Below are 23,656 nucleotides of genomic sequence, written 5' to 3'. Positions count from 1 at the left end.
ATTCATCCGCGGTCCATGGGATTTGTAGAAAAATTTACATGAGAGTAGTTGCAGTACCGTGGCACTCATTTATCCTTGCAGGAGCTGAGAGATTTCCAAATGGTTAACTAGCATCTGATGATTTGTGGCTGGTGGCTAAGAGCTGTTAGTTATGTTAGTAAGTAGCTGGCTTTACTGGATAAAAGATTCTGCCCTTCTAAGGTCGTTTTCATACGAGATTAATTCACACCAACAGATAAATGTGGCTGAAGAGGAGCCCATCCATGCTGGAGAGCAAGCCAGGCAGAATGAAGCAGGTAATGCTATTCTTATATGGAATTTAACTTGCTCAGATTTAAAATGAGTGTCTTCACTCTCACTCAACAGCTTGCCATTATGCACACTTACAGGGGGGCAGGAGGGCAAAAACAAACAAACCCTCAAACCACCCCTTGGTCTTCTACTACCCCCATCTTGTAAGTTTAACTGCCTTTAGTGTTGCGTGCCGAGTCCCCCTGGCCCAGGGAGGTTGGCCATCGGCTGCAGGGTTGCACAGGCAGGGAGCCCCTCTCAGGAAGACTGGATCAGCGTACTGCTGGCTAACCTAGAAAGGCAAATCTTGGTTGCTGGCTGCCCTCTGAAATACAAAGAGTGTGTGGTAGAGTTTCTCCAGCTACAGTCACTGCGGGTGTGTCCCTCTGCAGCTCTCCTCCTCCTTGCTTGCCCCCTCTGTTGCTCCCAGTGCGGGGGTGCCACGCGGATGCTCGTGGGAGGCTGTGGGACGGAGGTGATGCTCTGCTCCAATGTGTCCGTGACAGCAGCCTCACAAAGAGCGCTAGTCCTTTGAAAGACCAAAGCTTGCATCTTGGTGCTTACCATGTCCTCCCCCAAGGAACAGTTGTGTCTGTGGTGACATGGCTGGTACCGAGGCTTCCTGTAGGGAAGTAGTTTTGTTGCTTCTCCACAGCATGCTATGAGAGCGGATGTGTGGGATACTGGGACTGGAGTGCGCTGAGCCAGCTGAACTCCTGGAAAGCCCTGGTGCCACTGCTGAAGTGCAGGTTGCGGAGCTGAAATGTTCATCTCCAGTCTGTTCATGTGGACAGAGCGATGTGTGGCCACATAGCTGCACTTCAAGGACATCTGTGATGGAGAGACAACAGTCTTTGGGGGCTGAATAGAGTAGGGAATCGCCTCCCTCGGCTGGCTGGCTACCCCCCTGCCAGTTGGAGGGATTGGACACGTTGAATTATTTGTGAGGAGATCATATGGTGTTGTCCTTTCCTGTGCTTCCTGTGATAGTCTGCCACAGGATGTCTTCCTCTAGTATCTTTCTGCTGAATTTAGTTAGTACTGCTTCAGGCAGGGCCTGGGGAACATAATCCAGTGTGTAGATAGCTGCTGGCATGGCAGGCTTGGAGCCTGGTTTGATCTGAATATGATGAATGTTGCGGGAACGTGAAGTCTGAAGTACAGGTGTGATGCTTGGGCCTTAGGCAAAGGAAGGTCCAAGTCCAGCAATAGTCTGAGGTGAAGGACTTCTTCCTTTTCTTCTTCCTTTTCCCTCTATTCTGTTCTGGACACCCTATCAAGGTTGTGATCCGCAGTTTGAGGAAAAACTCCTTTAGGCCAAAAAGCAAGCAAGAGATGGAATCAAAATTTGTCTTAAAAGGGAAATGTTTCTTTAGCTCAACTTCAGTATCAAGCTATCTGGGAGGTGGCTTTCTTTTGCACAGTGGCCTCTTCTTCTGTTTGAAAGCTGGTACATTTCCCTGCTAGAAAACGGGTTTACTTCAGACAGTGGTAAACCTATATTAATGTGGTATCTGCAGTCAATGTGAACAAGCACATAATGATGTTAAATTCTACGGCTTCTCCATACACACTGACTGCAAACACTTGTAATGCAACTATGTTTTAGTGTAGATAAGTGGTGTAACTTGCTTAAGAGATCTTTCCATGTTTTCTAAGGTAATGAACTCAGCTTTTTCTCTGCTGCTATCATTCACCATCTTGGATAAGGAAGTACAAGTTGAAGAGCACTCTTATTAGGTAGCATTCTTTCTGTATCTGTGATGAAAGCAAATTTTTGCCTTCCTTCTACTTATAGTGGGTTTCAGATTACTCTCGGTGAATATCAAGGTAGATTGTGGCTTGGATCAGGTGATCTCCAGAGGTCCCCTGCAACCCCAACTATTCTGTGATTCTATGTAATACCCTAAACAGTTACTAAATGTTTTCTAGCTTTCAGTATCTGAGAAAGTAACTTGTTCAGTAGTTCCCATTTCCCCAAATTATTACCCAAAGCAAGCTATAATGGAAGTCTTCCGGATTCTGGAAGCTCAGGAGAAAGTATGGAAGGGAGAAGCTCTGCTTTGTCTGCATCCATGAGGCACACGCAGAGGCACAAGACTGCACTGCTACTCGGAGCAGTCCTGGAGTACGAAGGTTCAGAAGGTGATGCATTTCTAGTGAAACACCTCTTGAAGTGCCCAGCTGAGACTCAGCTCAGGGAACCAGAGATGGTGGAAGGTCCCGTTGGTCCTTTGTTTTAGTCAGACATAAATGACTGTTTCATGCCTTCTGGAGTGAAGAGTTGAGGTAGCAACAGGATGATAAATTTATACATCTTCACACACACTATGAGGGGCTTTCATAGTGGTAGGCTCAAGATGCCATTTATTTAGTGTTGCAATTCTGCACTGGGTAGTTTAGAGATGTTTCATGTTTTAGTTTTATTAAATATGATCATGAGATGTTTGTCCCTTTTAGGTTGTACTGCTTTGCTTTTATGTATGTGCTTAAGAGTGGAAAGGTCTGCATATTCAATTACAGCAGAGATATTCTCATTAAACTTGTTGCTCCACAGTAATACCTGAGTCCAATAATCTACAGAGGAAGAGAAATCCTTCAAACTCTGAAAACACAGACTCCCTCTCGGACATCATAGTCTCTCAGCACAGTGAGCAGTTGATGGACACCGTAAGTGTTTTGTGTACAGTGAAATAAAGGCTTTGTGTCCCCTTTCCCCCCCTATTCTTCTTTTTTAAATAGGTATAGTTAAAAACTTCTTTCAGAAAATTAATTTGTACCCACATCTGACACCATCTTCCTTCTTGATCAGTGGGAAGTCAGCTTCCTAGATACTTGCTTCCAGAGCTGCAATCTTGCAAAATTGTTTTTAAAAAGGGGGAAAAAATGTGCTCTTATCAGGGGATGGTAGGATGCTTTTGATGAGAAGCTGACAGTGTCACTTTGTATATACACACACTTTTTTTTTTAATAAATATACATATATATGTAGGTATAGCTAATGAAAGACCTGTGGTTCAGCTGCTGCCACAGGCCAGCACAGAAAATCTCTCTCCATGTTCATAAACTTTTCTCACTGATCATATGCGTGCTCTGTTTATGATTTCATGTCTCCAAGCAGAAAACGGTTACCTCTGTCACCATGATTACAGTGAGCCAGCAGACTGACTTGGAGGATGCTAACCCAGGCCCAGGTCAGGCCCAGCTCCTTTTGGTTCCTTAAGTCTGACCCACTCAAGTGTTACCTGGGTGAAGCTCTGTAAAGGCTCTGCTTTTGTGGACCTTCCAAAGAAAGCAGACAAAGAGTGTAATAATAGCTCCAGAGGGTGAAGCTGTAGTTTCCTTGTCTCCCTCAGCAAAAAAATCCAAAACTCCATCTCCAAAGATGAAAGCTAAGCCTAGGTAAGTGTCTTGAAGACAAAAAGGTACAACTCTTTCCATCCTCTCCCCTTATTCCCCTTACCCCACCCCAGGGTTTTAAAGCAATCCTGGAAGTCACATGCATTATTGATTATTACATAATAAAAAAAAAAAATTCATTTTGCCACGCTGACTTGCAAGGTGGTTTGCCTGATGTTTCAGCATTTCGGAGTTACAGAACGGTCATGCTTGGTTACAGACTCAGCTGCTAGCTTGGTGTGACCTTTCCTTCTTGTCTGTGATTTAATACAAACAAAAGATGAACACGCATCTCTATTACAGAGTCTAATTTCAGCAGTGTACTCAGAGCTCCCCACATATGTGGCTGTTCATAAATGATGGTCAAGATTTTTGTGTAGTATCATGTGAATTTGGGTCCACCTTGGCATTAGTTATACCTTTCTTCAGAGCTATGTGTGATGGCAGTTCTTTTAGTTAACTAAATTGGGCTCCTGTAGAGCTACTTGTTAGCTGCTTTCTTTATGTACCTCTTAAGTTGCCACTTTGATGCTAGTAGACTTACCAGTGCAAGTTCTTTTCCTCTTCATGCTCCATAAACTGCCTATCTGGGGTTTAAACAAAAGGCCCTTAACAATGCGTTCATCTAATGTGTCTGGTTGTCCCTAGTGAGAAGCCCCTAGAAGAAGAGCCCATAGAGGAATTGAAACTGAAGGTATGTGTGGCTTGGGGCTGCCTGAGGGAAAGGGTCTGGTGCAGGAAGCAGGCACCCTTGTGATGTTGCAGGACTCGGCTGGGCTGGGTTGACCCAGTCCTGTGTGAGTGGTGTCCTGAGCCCACATAATGCAGTACCTGGTGTAACGAGCTGTTTGGCCTCAAGAGTGTGCTGCACAGGTAATGATTGTCACTTGCAGTCCAGTGTGGCCAAAGCTAGTAATTCAAGCACAGCTGAATTTGATCAGTATAAAACCTGTGCTGTGCTCGGGATACAGGAATACAGTGTGTAGGTAACCAGCTGGCTCTGTATGGGACAAGCTTGCATGTTGCAAGACTTGGGTGCAATCTGCAAGAGCAGAGTTGTTTCCTGAAGTGAAGCAGGTCTTGGAAACACACAATTATATTTATTCAGTTTTTGACTTGAGCTCTGATGGTTCTCCCAGGCCAAATCTCTCTCTGTGCCCCTGGCACAGGAGCTTGCAACCTGGGTAAACTATCCATGAGTAACTGAGAGCCATCTCTAGCTGCGTTTCTCTCTTTAGACAGCTTGAGCACTTGGAAATCCCTGAGATCTCTGTTCAGGTACAAAAATAATCTGGGCAGAACACACACTCTTGAAGCAATGAATGTAATTTGGGGTGGCTACTCAGCTTATCTCCAAAATCAGATATCAGACTCATACCTTGGTTTATGTTTCCAGGTACTAGGTTTAGATTTTTTCCCTAGACAGTTCAAAGGCCACATAACCAGTGCTCACTGCACAATGAATTCAATGCTTTTAAACTGCCTTTCTTCTGTATCCTTCCTTCTCCCCTCATTTTAGCTCCAGGACTCCCATACTTTGCGGTAGGAAAGAGCTACAGGAAATAGTTATAGCCAGGTGGTGGTTGTGATTAAAAGACCAAATATTTCCTGATATTCCTTATCTCTGTTTTTAGCATGCTCTAGGACAATAACATTACTTAGCATATCATAATTTGAGATCCAGGAACTCCTTTCTCCTTTTGAAGGATGATGCTTGGGAAAAGAGAAACAGAAAATCAAGTTTGGTCAAGCAGAAGACTGAAGCCAGGTATGACATAGATGGCTTGAGCACATGTGGGGTTTGGTGCACTTTTTTTTTTTTTTTTTTTTTTTTTTTTTTTTTTTTTTTTTTTTTTTTTTTTTTTTTTTTTTAAGACTATTTCTAGCTTTAATGCAGGGGGAAGGAAAAAGTGCTGACAGTGTGAGCTGTCTGAACACCATAGCTATAGCCAGCTGCTTGTTGTTTTGATAAAATTTGTAACTTGTCTTACTGGGGACCTTTGGGTCCCCACAGTGATTAAGACTTGAGAAGCTAATTCCAGTCTGCCAAAAATGCCCTTACTTCTGTGATACTATGTCCCGTTAGCCTTTCTATTTTCCTTGACTCTCCAGAGGATGAGAGGACCGTGGCCATGCAGAGCTATGAGTACCAGCTTGAGCTGCAGATATCTGAGCTGTTCTGATGTTGCCTCAGCCCTTTGGTGTTGTGTGTCCTAGACTTCCAGGCTGGGCTTTCTCCATCTGTTGCCCTATCCTACCCCAACTGGTGTCTGCTCACACTTTCAAGTTGGTGGCGCTGCGGGCAGAGGTATTCAAGAGTTTTGGAGGGATTTATGCCATCCCTGGGGCTGGAAGCTTGTCCTGGCCCTGCATGTCACGCCCCATCCTGTGCTCTCCCTATGCTCTCTATCAGTGAAGCAGTGTGCGCAGCTTGATTTATTCCCTCTGGGAAGGAAAGCAAGTGACCCCTATGCTAAGGATTACAGCCACCCCAGCTGCTGGCAGTGGTCTGAAGCAGCTTTGTCCATTTAAGTTGCCTGGACCGTGCCACAGCGACAGCAAGGGGTGACAATGCTAGGCACCAGGACCATGCGCAAGGGAAGGACATTGGTGTTGTCTTCCAGACGTGACTATCGTCTCACAACCTGTGTACTGCTCAGACACTCCAGTTTTCAGGAGCTGTGCCTCTGTCAATGCAGGCTTTAATCTGAAACCACACAAATGTAGGACAAAAAATTAAAGCTAAGGCTCACCTCTCCCTTTAAAGGTTGTTGTTTTAATGTAGTAAGAAGTCCATCGCTACTTGCTGTGGAAGAAGTAATAGTGGTTGCTTTCCAAAGCAAGTTGGAGGTCATCTTGCAAGACGCAGCCATATCTGGTGGGGATAAAGCTTTGAATTTTAAATACTTCAGTGTTTTCCTGGGTATCTTAGTTTAGTCTACTGACTTTTTTTTTTAATTAAATTTGGATTGGTTGTGGATGAGAATGAAAAAATTGATGTAGAACATCATCACTACAAGTTCTGTGTCTTCAGATCAAATAACTCAAGTTACGGCAAGTACACTGTAAAGCAGGAGTGGCAGAGTAGAGGTTAGAGATGGAGAAGGATGTCTTAGCTCAATCATTCTGCTCCCTCTAGTGTTTCATCTAAAATGCGCATTTCTTCTTTCCTTTAGAGAACTAATGAGAAAGGAGTCTAGTTCTTTATTTTTCCTCTACTAGTAAGAAAAGGAGAGTATAAAGTATCCTGAGCACTAGTTTGTAGTATTTTTAAAATAGTTGGGATTTGGAGAAAGAAATTGGGATAATTTTTATTTTAAACTTTGAAAGGCATGAAAACAAAATCTGTTTGCATATAGAGAAGTGATTAGAGAGCAACCATTGAATCCTATAACTTTTCAGAAGTGAATTAAATGGAATTTTCTTTTTAAATACTTCTGAAGTTATCTTTCAATGCATTCATGATTCCTTCCCACCACATTCTGTTATTACTGATTTGTCTGCTACATAATCATACATAAGCTGACTTGGTTGTCTTCTGACTGTCTGAAAATAAAGAATTACAATTGAAATAAGGTGTGAGAATGAAGTAAGACAATAATAGAGACTAAGTAGGAAAGGAACAAGTTCAAGGTGCTGGTTTTTCAGCTTAAGCTGAAAAGGCATATAAAATCTTTGTGTTTGCTGTATAACAGAGTTTATAAATACTGAAAATAGTATTCCCCCTCCCCCCCACCCAGTGCTCTCAGTGAAGTTCTGTAGATTGCCTGTTCATGATGGTATGCCACTGTCTCACATATGCTGCCTTCTTGCAGGAAGGATTCCTATGACTTTGAAAACTCGGACTCTGCAAGCCATGAAAAGGTAAAGCTGAGGCAGAACTTGTCTTGAGCTGTGCTAGGGTCCCGGATCAGCAGCTGACAGCAATAGCTTGGAGCAGGCTATATTTCTTACTGCAGAAATGCAATAAGGTTGGATGTGTTGCTGTAACAAAAGTCAAACAAATAACCTATAATCTGAGGTTTATTTCTGTAATGTGTATAAAGACATTTTTTTCTCGGGAAAAAAAAATGCTGATAACTTCTTGAATTTTGTGGTGGGTGTGGTATGATAAAGCTGGTTGCAATAGGAATTTGAGCTGTTGCTCAAATGAGGCTGTGGGATATCTTCGCAACTGGAGGCCGACATCTGTTTTCTTTTTACTGAATACTGAAAGAGCAGTGCTGAGCGCCCTCCATGTTGTGCTGAAACAGAGGACCCCAAATCTGTTTCCAGACACACTTTGTATGTTGGGAATTGCTGGTTCAAGTTGGTTGTCGCAAATGTTTTGTTGTTAACGCTGCTTGACTGACATTTGCAAACTGTTGGAGACTCCAACAAATTCACAGCTGTGCCTGCTTTGAGACTCTGACCACTGCAGGCTTTCCCAGGAAGCCAAAAACTGGTTTCTAAGGTGGCTCTGCCATACAAACCCTTCAACTTTCAGCCTCCTCCCTGGTGTTGTAGGAAGCACCGATTGCTCCTAATTAAGAGATGGTGGGTGCTGAACTGGTCACTCCAGACTTCTGCTGTAGAGCTGGGCACTGCCCAGTCCTCAGTACTGCCACTGGGTGTCAGCACAAAACCCTGCTTCGTGGCATGCTTAGTAGTCTTTAAATGGCCCTGTCCATAATCTGCCTACATGTGTCATAGTATATCTAAAGCGTGCTAGCACTAGTGGTGTTATCATTGCTAAAATGAGGTTTCTCTTGAGCGTTATTCATAAAGAAAGGGGAAGGAAAAGTAGCGCTGTTTAAGAAGACAAATGTTTGTCAATTGTCACTTACAATGCTCTTTCAATCAACGAATCCCTTTCGATTAAAAAGGAGAATTTCCATGCCAGGCTGCTTGTAATCCACTCCTCTTCCAGCCCTTCTGAGTCCTTATGCATTTTAATTTTGTAGATTATTTTGTGGGGTAGCTGAACTTTAAGAAAAGATGTGCTTCTGTTCTAGATTGCTGAAGCCAAAGGAAAGGTCCTTGGACGGAAACCTTCCTCACAAAATCAGAGGTACAGAATCGTACATACATCATTTATGAATCTCCTGACCAGATTTAAGAATCCATTACCTTAGTTAAGCTATTTTAAGTTAGGATCAAGAAGGCTATGTGATGCTTCTAATAAAATAGTTCCTGGCTTAGTTGTCACAGTAGCTGTAGATATTATCAATACTGAAGTTGTATCTGAGAATATAAGAGTCACTGGAGAGAAAAATGACTTGTCTGGTTTGACAATAGTAAGACCTGATTTCCAAAAAATGCCTACATATATATGCACGTGTGTGTGTGTGTGTGTATATATATGTATAGGTGCACCTATATACATATATATACAGTTGATTTGACTTTTGAAAAATGCTCAGATACTTTGCATTTCCTTTGCCATCTCTAGTTACAGTAAAGCTGCCAGGGATTTGCCACTTCTAAGTAGGTAGCCCGACTTTGTTGTTGTTGTTGCTAAACTTCGGGTATTCTTGGATTATTACTTTCAAAAACCAACCAAAGAAAAATGTGGCTAATTACTGCATGATAATAATTGGCCATCCTGCTGATCTCTCAAAGACACTTTCTGCTGCTATTCGGCTGTATCTCTTCTAAACCACTGTCTTTCTTTTAACACCTCCTATACAACTGCGATGAATTATTGGATCTTGTGGTAGCCTAACTTATCTTGTGTCTTTATGGGTTATTTAGCAGGGGTCGGGAAACCGAAAATAAGACTCGGGACTCGAGCAAACTCGAGAGAAGGCAGGTAGGTTGTGCATGCTTTACTGTCCCTAAAGTGCATGGTGGCCATGCATGTGGGTGGGGATGAGCTGTAACGTCTTCAAACAGTCTAAAATTTAAGCTTTTTCAGTGTGGGCTCATATCTCTGCTGGTCACTGGTCCCTGCTGAGCCATACACATGTTTTTGGTGCGTCCGCGGACCCATGTGCTGGCAAGGGGCTGTGAAGACATTGGCGTGCAAACTGGCCACACATGTTCAGTGCTGGTGGGAAGCCCTCCTTGGGGGCAATGGGGTGGCAATGGGCAAATGACACTTAAAACAAGCCGGGAGCTGTCTAAAGCATCTGTCCCCGCTCCTGAGTCTGAAAATGGGCTACTTGTTGTCACTGAAAGTAGTGCTCGGGGGGTGCTGAGGCTGCCAGAGCAGCAAGTGAATGTCTGGTTTCTTTTTTTCTAGCTGTGCAGTTAGCTGCAGCTCAGGCATTTTAGGTTTTTTTTCCTTTTTTCTGCTGAAAGCTCTTTTATCCAGAGCAGTAGGAGGGGGGAGATGAGGAAGGAAGACACTAAACACCACACTGGCAAAGGGCAAGTGCCCACCTCTTACTGTTTCTACCCTGCTGGTTTGACAGTTAACTGTTTAGTTGCTGTTTTAGCAGATTTCGTGGCTTAAAATGCTTTGGATATGGAAGGGAGAAAGGGAATAATTTGCTAGTAAAGGGAGGGGAAAGGCTGGAGGGCTTCCTGGATTAAAGGAGAGAACCAACTGACTGACTGAGCAGGGCTCACTCTTAATAATGTCTTTAGTCTGATTACAGGAAACATCTTTTCTCTGAAAGTAACAGTGAAAATGCAAGCACTGGCCAGAGTGAAAAAAGCTGGATCCTTGACTCTCAGAAGCGGTCGGTGCCAAGATCCGTTGATTACACCCGAAAAAGGCCTAGGGTCAGAAGTAAATTAAAAGGTAAGGTTAGTCTGTAGGCACTTCACTGTGCGCAACATGCTGTGTGACAGAGGTGTGAAAGGGCAGGTAAGGAAATAGCTGCTGCTGGGTTTTGCGTGGCTTGAGGAGGAGATTGGGGGAGCCCCGATCCCAGTGGGATGGGCTGAGCTGCAGCCACCCCCCTTCGCTTTCCCATCCCTTCTGAAGCATAGTTGGTACAGGGAATAAATCTTTAGCAGCTGCGCAAACTGTAGACCAAGGCTACCCATTTCCCTGTTCAAGCTCTGACGGATGCTCATCCTCTCAGTGGTTCAGAAAACCAGCCATGGGGAAGTGTGAGAGCATGCCTTGCTCAGAGCTGGCAGTGAGCCTCCTTGGTGGCCGCACTCAGTGGCTGCTGGGGCCTCTAATTTGAGTGACCTAAAAGAGTTGGGATCTCTCTCTGTCTCATGTGGAGGATGAGCCTTCCTGGTGGGTCCCCGTCGGGGTTAAAAAGCAAAAGAAAGGTGAGGGAGAAATTATGCTTTATACAGCGTTCTGCAAAAACTTGCTCTCACTGCTGTGCCACCCCACGCTCCCTGGCTGGGGCTTAGGGGCTGTCAGATGAGCTGCCATGCCTGCATTTTTTGGGGAACTGCTCTGGACTCAGTGAGTCTTAGTATTGCTCAGTACTGCATCATTTGGGAGCTTTGTAAGAAGGAATTGTTGGAGATCAGCACACATTGTGAAGTTTTTAAATTTGGTTTTCTGTGCATTTGCAAGAATAAACTAAGTTACTCTCAGCCATGGTGCAAACTCTTAAGTGGATAAAGCACACAATTACATTGTCAGTAACCAGGAAAACTTTTCTCCTTGCAGTACTTCCAGTGTCTTCTGCAAGTAGTGGCAGCGATTACCAGACAAAGAAAGTAAGGACCTGTAATATTTACTGTGCTTTAGAATTCAGAGCATTACATATGCAAAGCACACATGTACAAATGATTTGAAATTAAATAAATTGATGTTATCTTTCTTCTCGGATGTTTTAACCAACTAAATGTTGTTGAGAATGTACTGGTCTACTAGATGCTGGAGAAATGAGGTCTTAGGAGAACGTGGGGAACATTATAGAAACAACTGTGCACGAGCCCTAAGCAAATTGTGCTTAAACGATTCTTATATATCTCTGTAACATACTGGGCAGGACCTGGTGTGCTTTGTGTGACATATACTTTACGTGATGTGAGTGTAATTCCAACAGTCACAAGCTTGGCTGTCGATACCTGCCAAAGAGTTAGAGCAGCCTATTCAAATATCAAGTCGGTCCTACCATGCTGTGTCCCTACCCTCTCCTCTATGCCTGTCCTGCCAGCCGGTGCCTTGAGAAGCCTCATGTTCTTCCCTGTATGTCCTGGTGGCAATTTTCAGGTCTTGTATTGTCAGAGTCCTACGTGTCCCCTGGCTCATGCTCTGAACTTCTCCATTTCCAGAAAGCTAACCATGAATTATACTGGGGGGAGGAGAAATAAGCAGACCATACATTGAACAAAGGAAAATACAGTTTAACAATACCAAACTTTCCAAGTGCCCAGCTGGTAAGCACTGTATGTTGTATGCCATGAAGTGATTTCCACATGAATACAGAAAGCTTGGAAAATCTGTCAGCTGTACTAAAAGCTTTTTCCCCCTAAGCATTTTAGTCAAGAAAGGGAAGAAAAGGCTTTATGAAGAATTTTGTCCACTATATAACTCAGTGGCTAAAGGGGAATATTTTGGTATCCATCTAATTTCAGGGAAGAAATCTCCTTCAGCATTGGAGACTGCCATCCATGTGTGTTAGGCATACTTCACAAAAGTCTCTGTTTCAGTAAAATTTTTAAAATATGTTTCAATAAAAAATCCTTAAATAAAATTCATACTTGGACTTGGTTTTGTTTTAGTTGGAAGTTCCAAGGCCAAGAGCTCAGAAGGAAACGCTGAAGAAAAAAGGCACAGCCAAGGCCAAGGGAGATGATTTACCTGCTGTGGAAGTTGCTGGTATTTCTCTTTGATTCTTGTTCAATGTATTAGACAAGTTGTTTTGGTGGCATTTTTGTTCTTAAACTTGCCTTTTTCCATCACACCTTCTTCATAAACAGTCTGCCATGTGCTAGTTCTTGTAATGGCTATGAAGCTGGGTAATGTTTCTGGATAAAGTATCTTGAAAAGGCAGACCATTAGCTGGGGTGTGAGGGCTGTGCAATCTGGTGCCTAAATCGTGCAGCCTCATGGGGAAGGGTGACTTGTCAGTGCCCTGCCTGGGGGGCTTCCTTCTGTTCACAGCCATGCTACCTTCCCTGGCCAGGCTAATCTGATATCCACACCCAAAGCTCCAGTTTTGGTGCCTTGGAAACAAAAAGATCCCTCAGAGCATTAGCATTAGTGTCTTTAATATCTACAGTGTGTTTTGTTTCTTTTTTTTTCCTCTCTCTCTCTTTTTTTTAAATGTGTGGGATGCCTACTAGAAATTGGAATTTTCTTTTTGCATTGCAAAGCAGTTACTGAATGCAGATGCAGACTGTGGTTTGGTTGAAAGGATTCTTCTCTCCTTTCTGCAATGTTAATAGTCAATCTTTTTATAGTATATCTAAAGCTGCAGTGTGAGTGACAATGCATATAGTACTTACACTATTACAAACTTCCACAGTACTATCTATGCTTCCTCAGCCAGTTGGAAGCTACGCAAACCTGTTGTGAGTGATGTTATGATGTATGTCCCAATACATTATGATATGTCAATCTCTGGGCTGGGGATTTGCAGTATAACTTAGTTAGGAAAAGCCTGTAGCACAGAAAACTATTTCACCATCAATTAAGTGGCCTATCTTCTTGCTCTGGAGTGTGGGTTTTTACTCCGAGGTTGTTTATTCTTTTGCTTTTGACTTCCTGGGTATTACACTACTCTGAACTATGTTGTAGTGGTCCATTTTCTCTGCTCCCGTTTCTTTCTTCTGAGGTAGCATTAAATGCAGTATTGCAGACTTAAATATTGCAGCAACAATGGGAGGTGAAGGAATGATTTTTAAAGGGCAGTCAAAAAAGCCTTTGGGTTGAGTTTGAGACAGTCTTTTCCCTTTATATGTGTAAAGAGATAGAAAAGATCGTGTTCTTTTCCTTTCCTTTTTTCTTTCCTCTTCTTGGTATTTAATTGAACTCAGTGTTTTAGTGTTTTAATCAATACAGCTTTCAAAGCTATTGCCTGCATTGTTTGGATGATCTCTCATGCAGATGAAACACACACGGAGCTAGAAGGGGATCCAGTATTTAGCGCCTCTGCTGAGGACTATTCCAATATTGAAGAGAAGCCAACACAGGTGCGATATGTAGTACTTCAAATGCTTTCAAACCTGTGGTCAGGCTACTTCTCATCTAAAAACCAGAAGCAGTGCATTGTCTGACTTAGATATGTTGCATACAAGCTGTGAAAGGGTTACCTCTCTCTTTTTATTTTATTTTTCTCTCCTTTCTCCTTAGAAGTTTCCTAATGCATCTGGCAAATCTTCAAGAGAAGAAGAAATGTTTAAGCGTAAGAACTCAGGTACATTAGTCTCAATAATGTGGAAGAGATGTTAAAAAGGCAGAAAGGGATGTTGACTGAGCTGTCTTTTTCTTTCAAAGACAAGTGGGCATTTAGCTTTCTGAAATGCTTAAAGGATATTTTGACATAAGCAATAACTTCCATATTTATGTTTTATATATTGTGGCAGTGTATGTGGTATGATATTTTTATATACCTTCTTAAATTCATTGCTAACAGTCTTAAATCCTGTCCTTGATCACAGAGGGACAGAGGATTTAGCTATCAAGAGGTGGGATTTTACAAACTAGTGATCCGAAGAGTAAACATGTGAAATGGGTGAAAGAAGAAACCCTCAGACTGATTCGTAATGACTTGAAAGTGCAGTGAAGTTTAAATATAAAGAAGTTGTGAAAGTTGTTGCTTTTATATCTGAGAATACAGAGATGGACCATCGTATAAGCATTTGGTAAATGGCAATATGCACTGGTGCTTTTGACTGCTGTAGGCTTTTGAAGTAAGTGGCTTCTAAGAGTGTGGACTTTTTTTTTTTTTTTTTTTTTTTTTTTTTGAAAACTGAATTTGCACAAACTAACTCAAAACTGCAGTATAACCTTTTTGTGACTGGAAACAACTGAGCTTCACAGAAAGCGAACAGCAGTGGGCTTCTTGTGCATTGTGTTCACACTAATATTCTTGCTCCTGGTCTAGTTCTGAGAGACGCTGTTTTAAAGTTGTTATTATGTCCATGCATTGAGTTACTAAAGCTCTGGGCTCACCCAAAAGCATTCCCTTTCTTGTGAGGTGGCTACATTCGTGTTCCAGATATAGGTCTATTAACCACTGAGCATTTGCAGAATGCTTCACAGTACCGATGCTTTGGCTTAATTTTGGGGAAGAAAAACACTATGACTTTAAATTTATCACTGGGCAGAAACAGGTTGTGAAACTTGGGCTGGAAAACACAAGGGGGAAGAAGCCAGGTAAGAGTCTTCTGGTGAGAAGAGGAGGCCAAGGACCAAACTGTCTTTAAGTTGGAGATATGGTGGCTTTCCAGCTATTGGCATGGCACTAGGCAATGAAGTGGCCTGCCCTTGCAAGGGAGGAGACTTGCTGGGGAAGTCTTGTGCCCTTTCGTGTAAAAGTGTGTTGCTGGACCCTCAAGTGAAGGTGCCTGCTCTTCTGCTATATTGGCAGCTCTGTGGCGGTTTTTGCTTGAGGAGCTGGTAGGTAATGCCATGTACCTCATGCAAAAAAACCCAATGTGTCCTGAAACATCTTTTCTCTTCTTAGATATGTTAGCTGGCACTGTCTTGAAAAGGCCTAAACTTTCCAGTTGGGAAACAAGTCACTTGTCCTCTGACACTTCCTATAAACCAAGGAGACTTTTTAATTCAATAGAGGAAGAAAAGGAGACCAAAACAGGTAAAGTTAGGCTGGCAGTTAAGGTGAAGTACTTAAATATCTTCATGTTTTTTTGTTTTTTTTTCTTTTGGTGATAAAAATCATAGTCATGTGGAAGGCTGAAAACAGATACCCCTTGCAGGGTATAGTCTCCAAAAACGCTATTGTGGCAGAAAATGCATCTTGTGTGATGCTGTCATTGAAAGCAATGCACTTAGGGATGTGAACAAGGAAATTTGGGCTCCTTGACCACAAGATGCACTTGTCAAGCTTCTAAGCAGTGATAGCATTTTCTAGTCTTTCTGAACAGTGATTGTCTGGAGCTATCAAAGAAAAAGTGTTCAAATGGACAAAGTAACTGCAAGACACTGCCAACTCAGAAAGCGGGTTAGGCTTGCTTCACAATGAATAGTTAGAGGGAGGAAAAAAAAGCAGAAATTTGGCCTGGCTTCTGTGTGTTTGTGTGTGCTCATGCACTATTGCCTTGTTATTTGTAAATACCTTGCTCTTGATGTTTGGTTGGTGTCATGTTTGTTCTTCCATCCTGCTTTCTAACAAGTCTTTTGAGGCAGTATCGTTCTTGTTCCTGTGAATTCTAGAAGAACAGTCCTCAAATTCCAGCTCTTTAGCAAATGTTGCTGGTTACATCTTGCTATAATAGTATATGTATTTATATTTTGAAAAGTCCTCCAGCAAGATACTAATTGGGATTATACTTTCTTATAGGCCAGAAAATGGATGAAATGGATGACATGTTTTTTTCCAAGATACTGAGCGAAGATGTCAGTGATTCAGGGGTTATTACTGCATTTGAAAGCTTTACCAGCCAACTAAAGAAACTGTTCTGGGTAATGTACACTCTTTGTGATTTGGGGTGCAGCGTTTTCTCATACGAAAGGAAATTACCATTTAATTGGCAGGAGAAATTAGTATAAATATTCTATCTATATTTTATGCCCAAGAGCAGAGTTTTGGCTGCACGGTCTGTTAGCCTGCAGCTCTTCTAGGTATTCAGCAAAACTCGTATGTTCTCTGAAGTGTTATAGGAAAGGCAAGGAATGACATGTAAATGAAGTTTTAATTAGGTTCTTGCTTTTTGTTAGTGGATCTTATTTATATGTCGGAAACTCAGACTTGCATAGGCACTTTAAATACTTTCATCAGAGGGAATGGATCAAAGCTTATTGAAATATCACCCAGCATAGTGATAGCGTATCTAAACTGGGGACCTAAGGGGAGACCTGGCAGAGCAGACTTATACTGGATCAGCAGCATTGTGCAAGCATTTTTTTTTAATTAGCATTAGGTGTTCACAGTAAGTGTGGCTTTAATCCTTGAATCGTGGCTGGAGGTGGTTGCATTTACAACGGAAATCTGTTATGATTAAAATGTACACAGCTTGCATTAATACTGATTTGAAGTGATGCTAATAAAGACTCGGTTTTGTGCAATTGTTAACGATGTGTCAGAATATAGGTGAAGCTCATTGATTTGCTGGTTGGGATGACTTAGCCCTGACTTCGTCACACAGACTATGTAAAGATCTCTTGTGACTAATGTGGCCAGGTATCTCGCTTCAATTTAAATTTGACTTAAACTGGTTGCAGCTAAACTGAAAGGCAGTCTGTGTGTGTGGGGGGGGTGTTCCAGGGAAACACTTTGCAAACAAGATTTTTAGTTTCTGGGTTGGGCTGTTGCCCTTCCCTGACAGCATGTACTGTGGTTAGTCCAGGTACAAAAGGATGGAGACTTGTGCGCAGAATGCGCTGAGGACTTCTGAGAAGAATGTGTCGGCCTTATTAAATCAGATACATGAGTGCAGGTAAGCCAGCTGCTATTTGCTGAAAACACCCTCAGCTCCACATGAGTTTCGGAATGATATGTAAATTACTGTGCTTATTGTGGTCTCTAAGGCAAAATAGCTCCTGTGTGTCTCTTTTCCCTTTCAAAGTAGGAGTTTCGGAAGCACCACTCCTGTGACTTATCCTGGTTTTCTTCTAAGGGGAGGTGGAATGGATTAGTGCAAAGTAAGCTTGAGTTAAGAGTGGATGATGAAGCAGTCTTTAGACTGTTTTCTGGTAGTTATCAGTGTTCCCAAATTTGTTAAAAATCCTCTTGTTATACTTGGTAGCTTCTGTTACTAAATATTTTAGAGCGTAAAAAGGAAATTACATTTTGGTTTACTTAATGAAGTGGGAGGAAACAGGAAGTAAATGTAAGGGGTATTGTTGATGTTTCAAGCTTTGTTATGGGCCCATTTCTACAGATTGTTTCCATGTGCATTGAATAAATGTCAGCTAGTGCACTTAACAGGCGCTGATCCGGTGGGGCGTCTTCCTTCAACAGGTCTTCTTCCTTCCTGGGTTGTCAGATTTCCATGATAGGAGCTAAATAAAAAAATCAATTATAATAGAGAACCCTGTTCCTCTACTCTGTCCTAGGCCTTGGTTACTGGCTACTATTTGAGAAAGGATATTTAGCTAAACACACCTTCAGTTTGGTACAGCTCTTCTTATGCTCTCTGAAATACTTGAACAAAACTTCCCGGTGTAGTTCAACAAAGATGTTTGCTTCCCTAGAAAGGCAGGTTTGGTACTGAAAGCAGAATGCAAGGTTGTCAGCTGCCTTGCGCTATTGCATGTTAAAATGTGAAACTGGTTTCTGTTTTTCATCATTAGGCTGAATAAGCTGGAAACCTTCCAAAAGATTGTTGTTGAAGAGCTTGCCAGTCTTGAGAAGGAAACTCAAGTCTTAGCAAACCTGGAGAAGGATGCAGTGGTGTGTATGACTTCTCTTGTGACAGTCCATGGAGGTTCCCCTTCTAAAGTAATGGTGGGATTTTGGGGGACTTCTTTTATTTTTGTTTAATTATTTTAGGACTTCTGGAATGCACAGGCCCTCAAACTGAATTCTTTCTGCAACCAGCAAAAGCAACGGTATGTGTCTGCCAGCCATCTTGTATACTCACAAGTCCTCTAACGGTAAAGTAGGGCACTAGTTACACTAATTGTACTCGTACTTGTATACATGAAGCATTATTCAAGAAGAGTACTTGAAGAATACTTGAAGTATTTTGATGCCATCATGGCATCTCTACTCTGTGTTCATTAACAGAGCCTTTCCAGTCTCATTAGGGTTTCGAATTGGGACTAGGAAGCAAGGAGGGACTTCTTTGCGTGGGAAACTGTGCAGAATGAGTGTGTACCTCAAGGGACCCGTACCACGGTCTGGAACAAGATGCATCCTCTGGTCGCATCTGTATATTGTGGGGGAGAAGATGAATAGATCCTTTCTTATAGAAGGGATACTGTTGGTATAAATGCTAGGCAAAGAGCAACTGAGCTGCAAAAAGGGGAATCCTCAGGCTCTTTTTTTTGGTAAATCTCTCAATTTGCTTAAATCTCGTCAGTAAGTACTAATACTCCAAAGGCAAACTAGGTAAACTTACCTTTCTTCCAGAATTCAGTCTGTTGACTCAGCCCTGGGTGAAACAGCAAAGAGTTTTGTTGAAACTATCCAGAATACAACGGTATGTGCAGTGCACCAGCAGCTTTGGGTGGGCTTTCTGAGCTGTGATGTGACTGATAAGTATTGGAAGTGAGAAGATGGTAACTGAAGTCCTGGGAGGATAAATCTTTCACCAGCTGGCTGAGGTCCACTACTGGTAGATGGAATATAACCACAATGGGCTTTTCTGTACTGCTGCAGCATTTTGCATCATTGATCTGTGGGCCAGTTCCTCATGAGACCTTCTTGTCCTAATGCATCAAGAAAGTGGGGTTTGTTCTGAAACAAGCCCCAGACTGTGGTGGTGTCACCATCCCTTCCTTCTCCTGTTCAAGGTGGGGTGAAAGGAGCAGCTCAGCCCTTCCTATTTCTCTCTTTCATATTCTCATGACCCAGCAGCAGCATGAGCTGGAAGCCCTCCACGGAGAAGGGGTCATGGCGTGTTCATGGTTCCCAGGCTCCCAAACAGGTCTCCCTCTGCAGTAAGAGTTGATGCTGGTGCACAAGTGCACTGAGTGTGTCAGGCTGCAGCCCTTCTGCCAGCTTTTCCAGAACTTGTGACTGAGAACTTTCCTGGCTGTGCTTTTCCTCATACCTCTGTATCTATACCTGCCTCATCTGAGGTGCTGCCAAGCTGTGGGACTTCTTCAACTCCCCTGGCCAAACTGGCCATCTACAGCACCAGGAGGAGGAGGTTGATGGGGGTGGCAGAGCCCAGCTGCTATGGGATCTGCTGTTTCTCTTATCCTGTAATTTTGACCAGCAGAGCTCTGCTGGGCAGTGTATGTTGCCTTTGGGAGCAGCTGCTGGGGCTTTGCTTTTTACCCCCGCAATTTCTCTGGCCCTCCTTTTTCATCCCCTTTTTGTTGTCTTCCATAACTTTTTGTTTTCTTGCTGACTCTTTTTTATTTAGCACCAACTTCCACAGAGAAGGTTCTTTAATATTTTCAGGAATGGGATTAATCAGGGAACCATTAGGGAAAGCTGTCAAAAAGCAGATGCCTAAGGGAAGAGATAAGAATGAGAACCATCATTTAGTAATACTTCTCCTGACAACTCTCCCATCACTTCCTGAGTTCATATCTCTTGGATTCCCTTATCTGGAGTCTGTTTTCTGTGTAGGTAGTGACCCTCAATGCAGTTCTCTTCTGTCGCTTTGTCCATTTTTCCTTTGGAGCTATGCATCCACAACAACTTGCAGCTAGGAGCTCCATGATTTAGCAGCATGTTGGATGCTTTGTCTTGCTCGCTTTTTGGATCTGTCATCTTCTAGCTTTGATGCTTCCTACTTTGATTTCTAAAATCTGGAAGAACATCAAAGCACCAAATCATTTCATTTTACATGCATAAAAAAAATCTACAGCAAAAACTGCATTCCCATTACTGTAGTAGACAGAAAATTTATTATTAGATGCTGAATTTATCCATTTGCCTTGGATCCCAGTTAAATATTCTATATAAGCTCTTAAACTCTTCAGAGTCTAATCTTTAACTCATGCCTTAAACATTTAATCAATAGATTAAACTGAATACCCTGTTAACTGAGTTCAGTGATTGTTTAGTTTCTATCTTCTGCACCCCAACACACATACATGCACACATATTTTTGCTACTGCTGCTCTTCCAGCTTTTATATGTAGATGGGATGGTGTTGGAGGCCATGACATTCCTGAAATAAGACCAGTGGGTTATCATGATTTGAGATGTCACATGTCTGTGCTGCATGAAGAGCTGAACAAAGTTCCCTGTGTCAAAGGAACAGCCGTGTTTGCAGTCACTTAAGATGTGTAGATCAGGCCTGGAATTTTAGAAAAGATGCTGAAAATCAAGGGCTTCTTTCACTTATGTGTTGGAGCTGGAATCCTGAGCCTTTCCATAGGAAACAGTTTGAATTATGAGCACAGGACTGCTCGGAGATATAGGTCTTTCCCTTGCCATAGGTGCTGCTGAAACGCACCTCGAAGGTGTAGAAGCCTGAGGAAGGAGCAGTTATCCCACAGGAGCTGCTCATCCTGCAGCACCCTGTGCCTGGCTCAGTAGTTGAGAATTAATAACTGAATCTAAATGTGTTTCTAGGCTCTCTCCAGTTTCTTCTCTTATAAAACATAAGCATTTGTATAAACTTTTGAAATGTTTGTTACCTCTTTTTCTCCCTTACAGTATGAACGCCCAGTGGAGAAGGCAGCAGAAAACGTGTTCATTGTTCCTTCTGACTAATCAGTCCCTGAATTCATAAAAGCTCTAAACAGCATTCGAATGTCTTATGTGGCCGAGAGAAGAACTTTGGGTCCTGTGGAGGATATGTTATTATATTTTAGAGGGAAAGAAAAATGGAGGGAAAATGCCATTAAGCCTTTTTTGTTGTTAAAAACTATGTGCTGCCAGAGTGGTCCAGTTTTGACCTTCCTGCAAATTGGAAGATAGGTCTACTAAATACCAGCAAAAAAAAAAAAAAAAAAAAAAAAGGGGGGTGGGTGGGAAACTAAACATGGTTTAGCCAACACATTGATTCATAGTAGCTTTCTTTGACTAGTCCATCAGTGCCTTTATGAATTGTAAAAGCATTGAGTGATTGATTGTAAGTAAAACATTGTTTGCATAGGATAACAAGCTCCTTGTCTTCTGAGTTGATGTACATTGCAAGCCTGTGAAAAGTACTTCTTAGAGTCCTTTGTACCTTGGGCGGGCTGTGCTGCTGGGGTTGTGTGCATGCAACCTGGGAACTGCTGGTTTGAAATCTGAGCTGCTCTGTTCTGCATTGCAGAAATCAAAGCACAAGCAGAGGGAGCTACTGGATATCAGCCTGTTTGTGTCAAATGGGTGCCTGGTGGCAAAATGCAGTGAAGGCGATGGAGGGCAAGAAACTTGGAGCACTACAGAGAAAACAGCAAGCAAAGCTGGAGAAATTGTTTCTGAAACTGGTGGCTTCAAGGAGAGCTCAAAGTACAGTGAACAATATTAGGGTTAGATAAGCATCAAAGGTTCCTTGAAAATGAGCAGAAGATAAACAGTGCTATTTAATATCAACCTCTGTTAGAAGAGAGTTCTCTGAATTACAGTTGCTCTTCACAGACCATCTTTAGTGCTGTGGCAGTCTCACTGTGTGCTAGTGCATCTTCATGAATTTGTGGGAACATGGCACATTTCCAAGTGCTCTGTTTTTATCCACTTATCTTACAAAACAGACCTCAAATTATTGTGCGGGTTGGAATCAAAGGAATAATTCCCTCTACACAATGTACTTTCATAACAAAAGCCCAGTTTTGCCAGTGTTTATTTCACCCCGGAGTATCTTTTGGGGAGCTGAAACTGTTTCTGCTCACAAAGACATGTAGTGTCAGAACAGAGAACAGCAAAAAATCTGTTGTCATGACTTAATCACTTTCTGCAGATCACGCTTTTTCCTTGATAATTTAAGTAGCCCTGACTGGAGCTGGCACAAGTAAGGGACTCCACCTTCATCTACATCAAGGGCTGGTAGGCTTTTTTGTTCTTCGTTGATTAAAAAGGAAAGACCTCTTCATCTTCACCTTTCCCAAAGCTCCAGACAAGTTAGTCTGCTCTCTGCTACTTACACATGGAAGATTGAAGCTGCAGTTTCATATCCAGTAACCTGTGTTCATTTCTTTGAGGGTTGGCCATCGTGACCTAACTGTAATGCATCTTCCCATTGCTGCTCAAAGTCTTTCCACTAGCCATTTGAATCTAGTTAAACTCAGCCAGCACAGCTGTTTTTTTTTTCCCCCCTCTCTCCAGGTGAAACTTTAATATCCAAAACCAGCTCTGCTTATGCATGGTAAAGGTGTGCCACTTGTGTATATTTTTGCAGGCTGGTAATGGAGTTTTCAGCATGCTTTGTGTCCCATTGGTGTGGTATTATGCTATCACTGATCAGCAACATCTTTAATCAAAGTAGGCATCAGTCTGGGTGATCAGAGCATCTCTTCATATTGCCTGCCTGTATCAGGTCCAGAACTGATAACCATTTGAGGGTTTTACTACCTGAGTCATAGTGTGAGACCCAGTGCCTACGAGTATGGTAAGGGCTTGAACTGCTCTATTGCTTGCTCTTGTAACCCAGAGCTCACATTAGTATATGTAAGAGGGCACTTTGTGTATATATTGCTCCCAGCCGTAAGTACTAGGACCAGCCTTCCAAAAGCTCCTGAGCAAATACCACAGCCTATATTTCTTCCCCCCCCACCCCCCCCCCAAAAAAAAAAAAAAAAACCAAGCACAACAGATGTAACCAGGTGTAATAAGGTGCTTGATGTAAAGCAGACAAAAGCAGTGAGGGGAGCTTCCTACACAGCAGCTCTTCTTGTGTACTGAAATGTGCCAAGCCACTGAGGCCATGTTTATAACCTGAGTCCTTGGGGCATGTGTCAACTCCACAGCAGAGCAGATGTTGCCATGACTGGATTTGTCTTGCTCATCTGCATCTCCAACAAGCTTCTTGCCCAAAGGAGAAGTTTGAAATGGAGAGTGAACCATGGCAACCCTCTCTGGTCTAAGGAGTCATCTCCTTGGTCAAAGTTTTTAATTCAGTGAGGTATCTGCACTTGCTGTTTTCTAGGGCTGTGTTTTCAGGGAAACTTTTTTTTTCTTGAAACTTTTTTCTCTTTCTGAGATGTTGCTTGATGGTTTTAGCATTCTCTATGTTAAAGCAGCTCAAGCATTTAAGTTTTGTCAGTATAATGAGGTAGGTATGTAATGAGTCCTGTTTTGCTACATATCCCCATCATTCATGTGTTAGTAGGATGCTCTTTTGCATCTCCTGTGACAGTACAAGTTTGGGGACATTTTTCATCTGT

At 42.5% G+C, this 23,656-nt stretch overlaps 1 protein-coding gene across 2 annotated transcripts in view; it reads left to right on the top strand.

The window, feature by feature from the left end:
• Window positions 1-23,049, top strand: part of SYCP2L (synaptonemal complex protein 2 like) — a 33,530-nt gene extending 10,481 nt beyond the window's left edge. For both annotated transcript variants that reach the window (XM_064507051.1, XM_064507050.1), the window contains 21 exons: window positions 236-296; window positions 2,849-2,961; window positions 3,413-3,485; window positions 3,648-3,693; window positions 4,339-4,384; window positions 5,397-5,458; window positions 7,506-7,554; window positions 8,685-8,740; window positions 9,424-9,481; window positions 10,261-10,417; window positions 11,255-11,304; window positions 12,316-12,412; window positions 13,643-13,728; window positions 13,889-13,952; window positions 15,225-15,356; window positions 16,062-16,183; window positions 17,063-17,157; window positions 18,014-18,113; window positions 18,213-18,271; window positions 18,795-18,864; window positions 21,003-23,049. In XM_064507051.1, the coding sequence (XP_064363121.1) occupies window positions 236-296; window positions 2,849-2,961; window positions 3,413-3,485; window positions 3,648-3,693; window positions 4,339-4,384; window positions 5,397-5,458; window positions 7,506-7,554; window positions 8,685-8,740; window positions 9,424-9,481; window positions 10,261-10,417; window positions 11,255-11,304; window positions 12,316-12,412; window positions 13,643-13,728; window positions 13,889-13,952; window positions 15,225-15,356; window positions 16,062-16,183; window positions 17,063-17,157; window positions 18,014-18,113; window positions 18,213-18,271; window positions 18,795-18,864; window positions 21,003-21,059 (1,653 nt within the window). In that variant the 3' untranslated portion in view covers window positions 21,060-23,049. The remainder of the gene's footprint in view (window positions 1-235; window positions 297-2,848; window positions 2,962-3,412; window positions 3,486-3,647; window positions 3,694-4,338; window positions 4,385-5,396; window positions 5,459-7,505; window positions 7,555-8,684; window positions 8,741-9,423; window positions 9,482-10,260; window positions 10,418-11,254; window positions 11,305-12,315; window positions 12,413-13,642; window positions 13,729-13,888; window positions 13,953-15,224; window positions 15,357-16,061; window positions 16,184-17,062; window positions 17,158-18,013; window positions 18,114-18,212; window positions 18,272-18,794; window positions 18,865-21,002) is intronic.
• Window positions 23,050-23,656: the final 607 nt, after the last annotated feature.

This window comes from Dromaius novaehollandiae, chromosome 2, assembly GCF_036370855.1.
Source record: "Dromaius novaehollandiae isolate bDroNov1 chromosome 2, bDroNov1.hap1, whole genome shotgun sequence".
NCBI classification, from domain to species: domain Eukaryota; kingdom Metazoa; phylum Chordata; class Aves; order Casuariiformes; family Dromaiidae; genus Dromaius; species Dromaius novaehollandiae.
The sequence above is the reverse complement of the archived record's forward strand: the minus strand, read 5'-3'. Positions and strand labels throughout refer to the sequence as shown.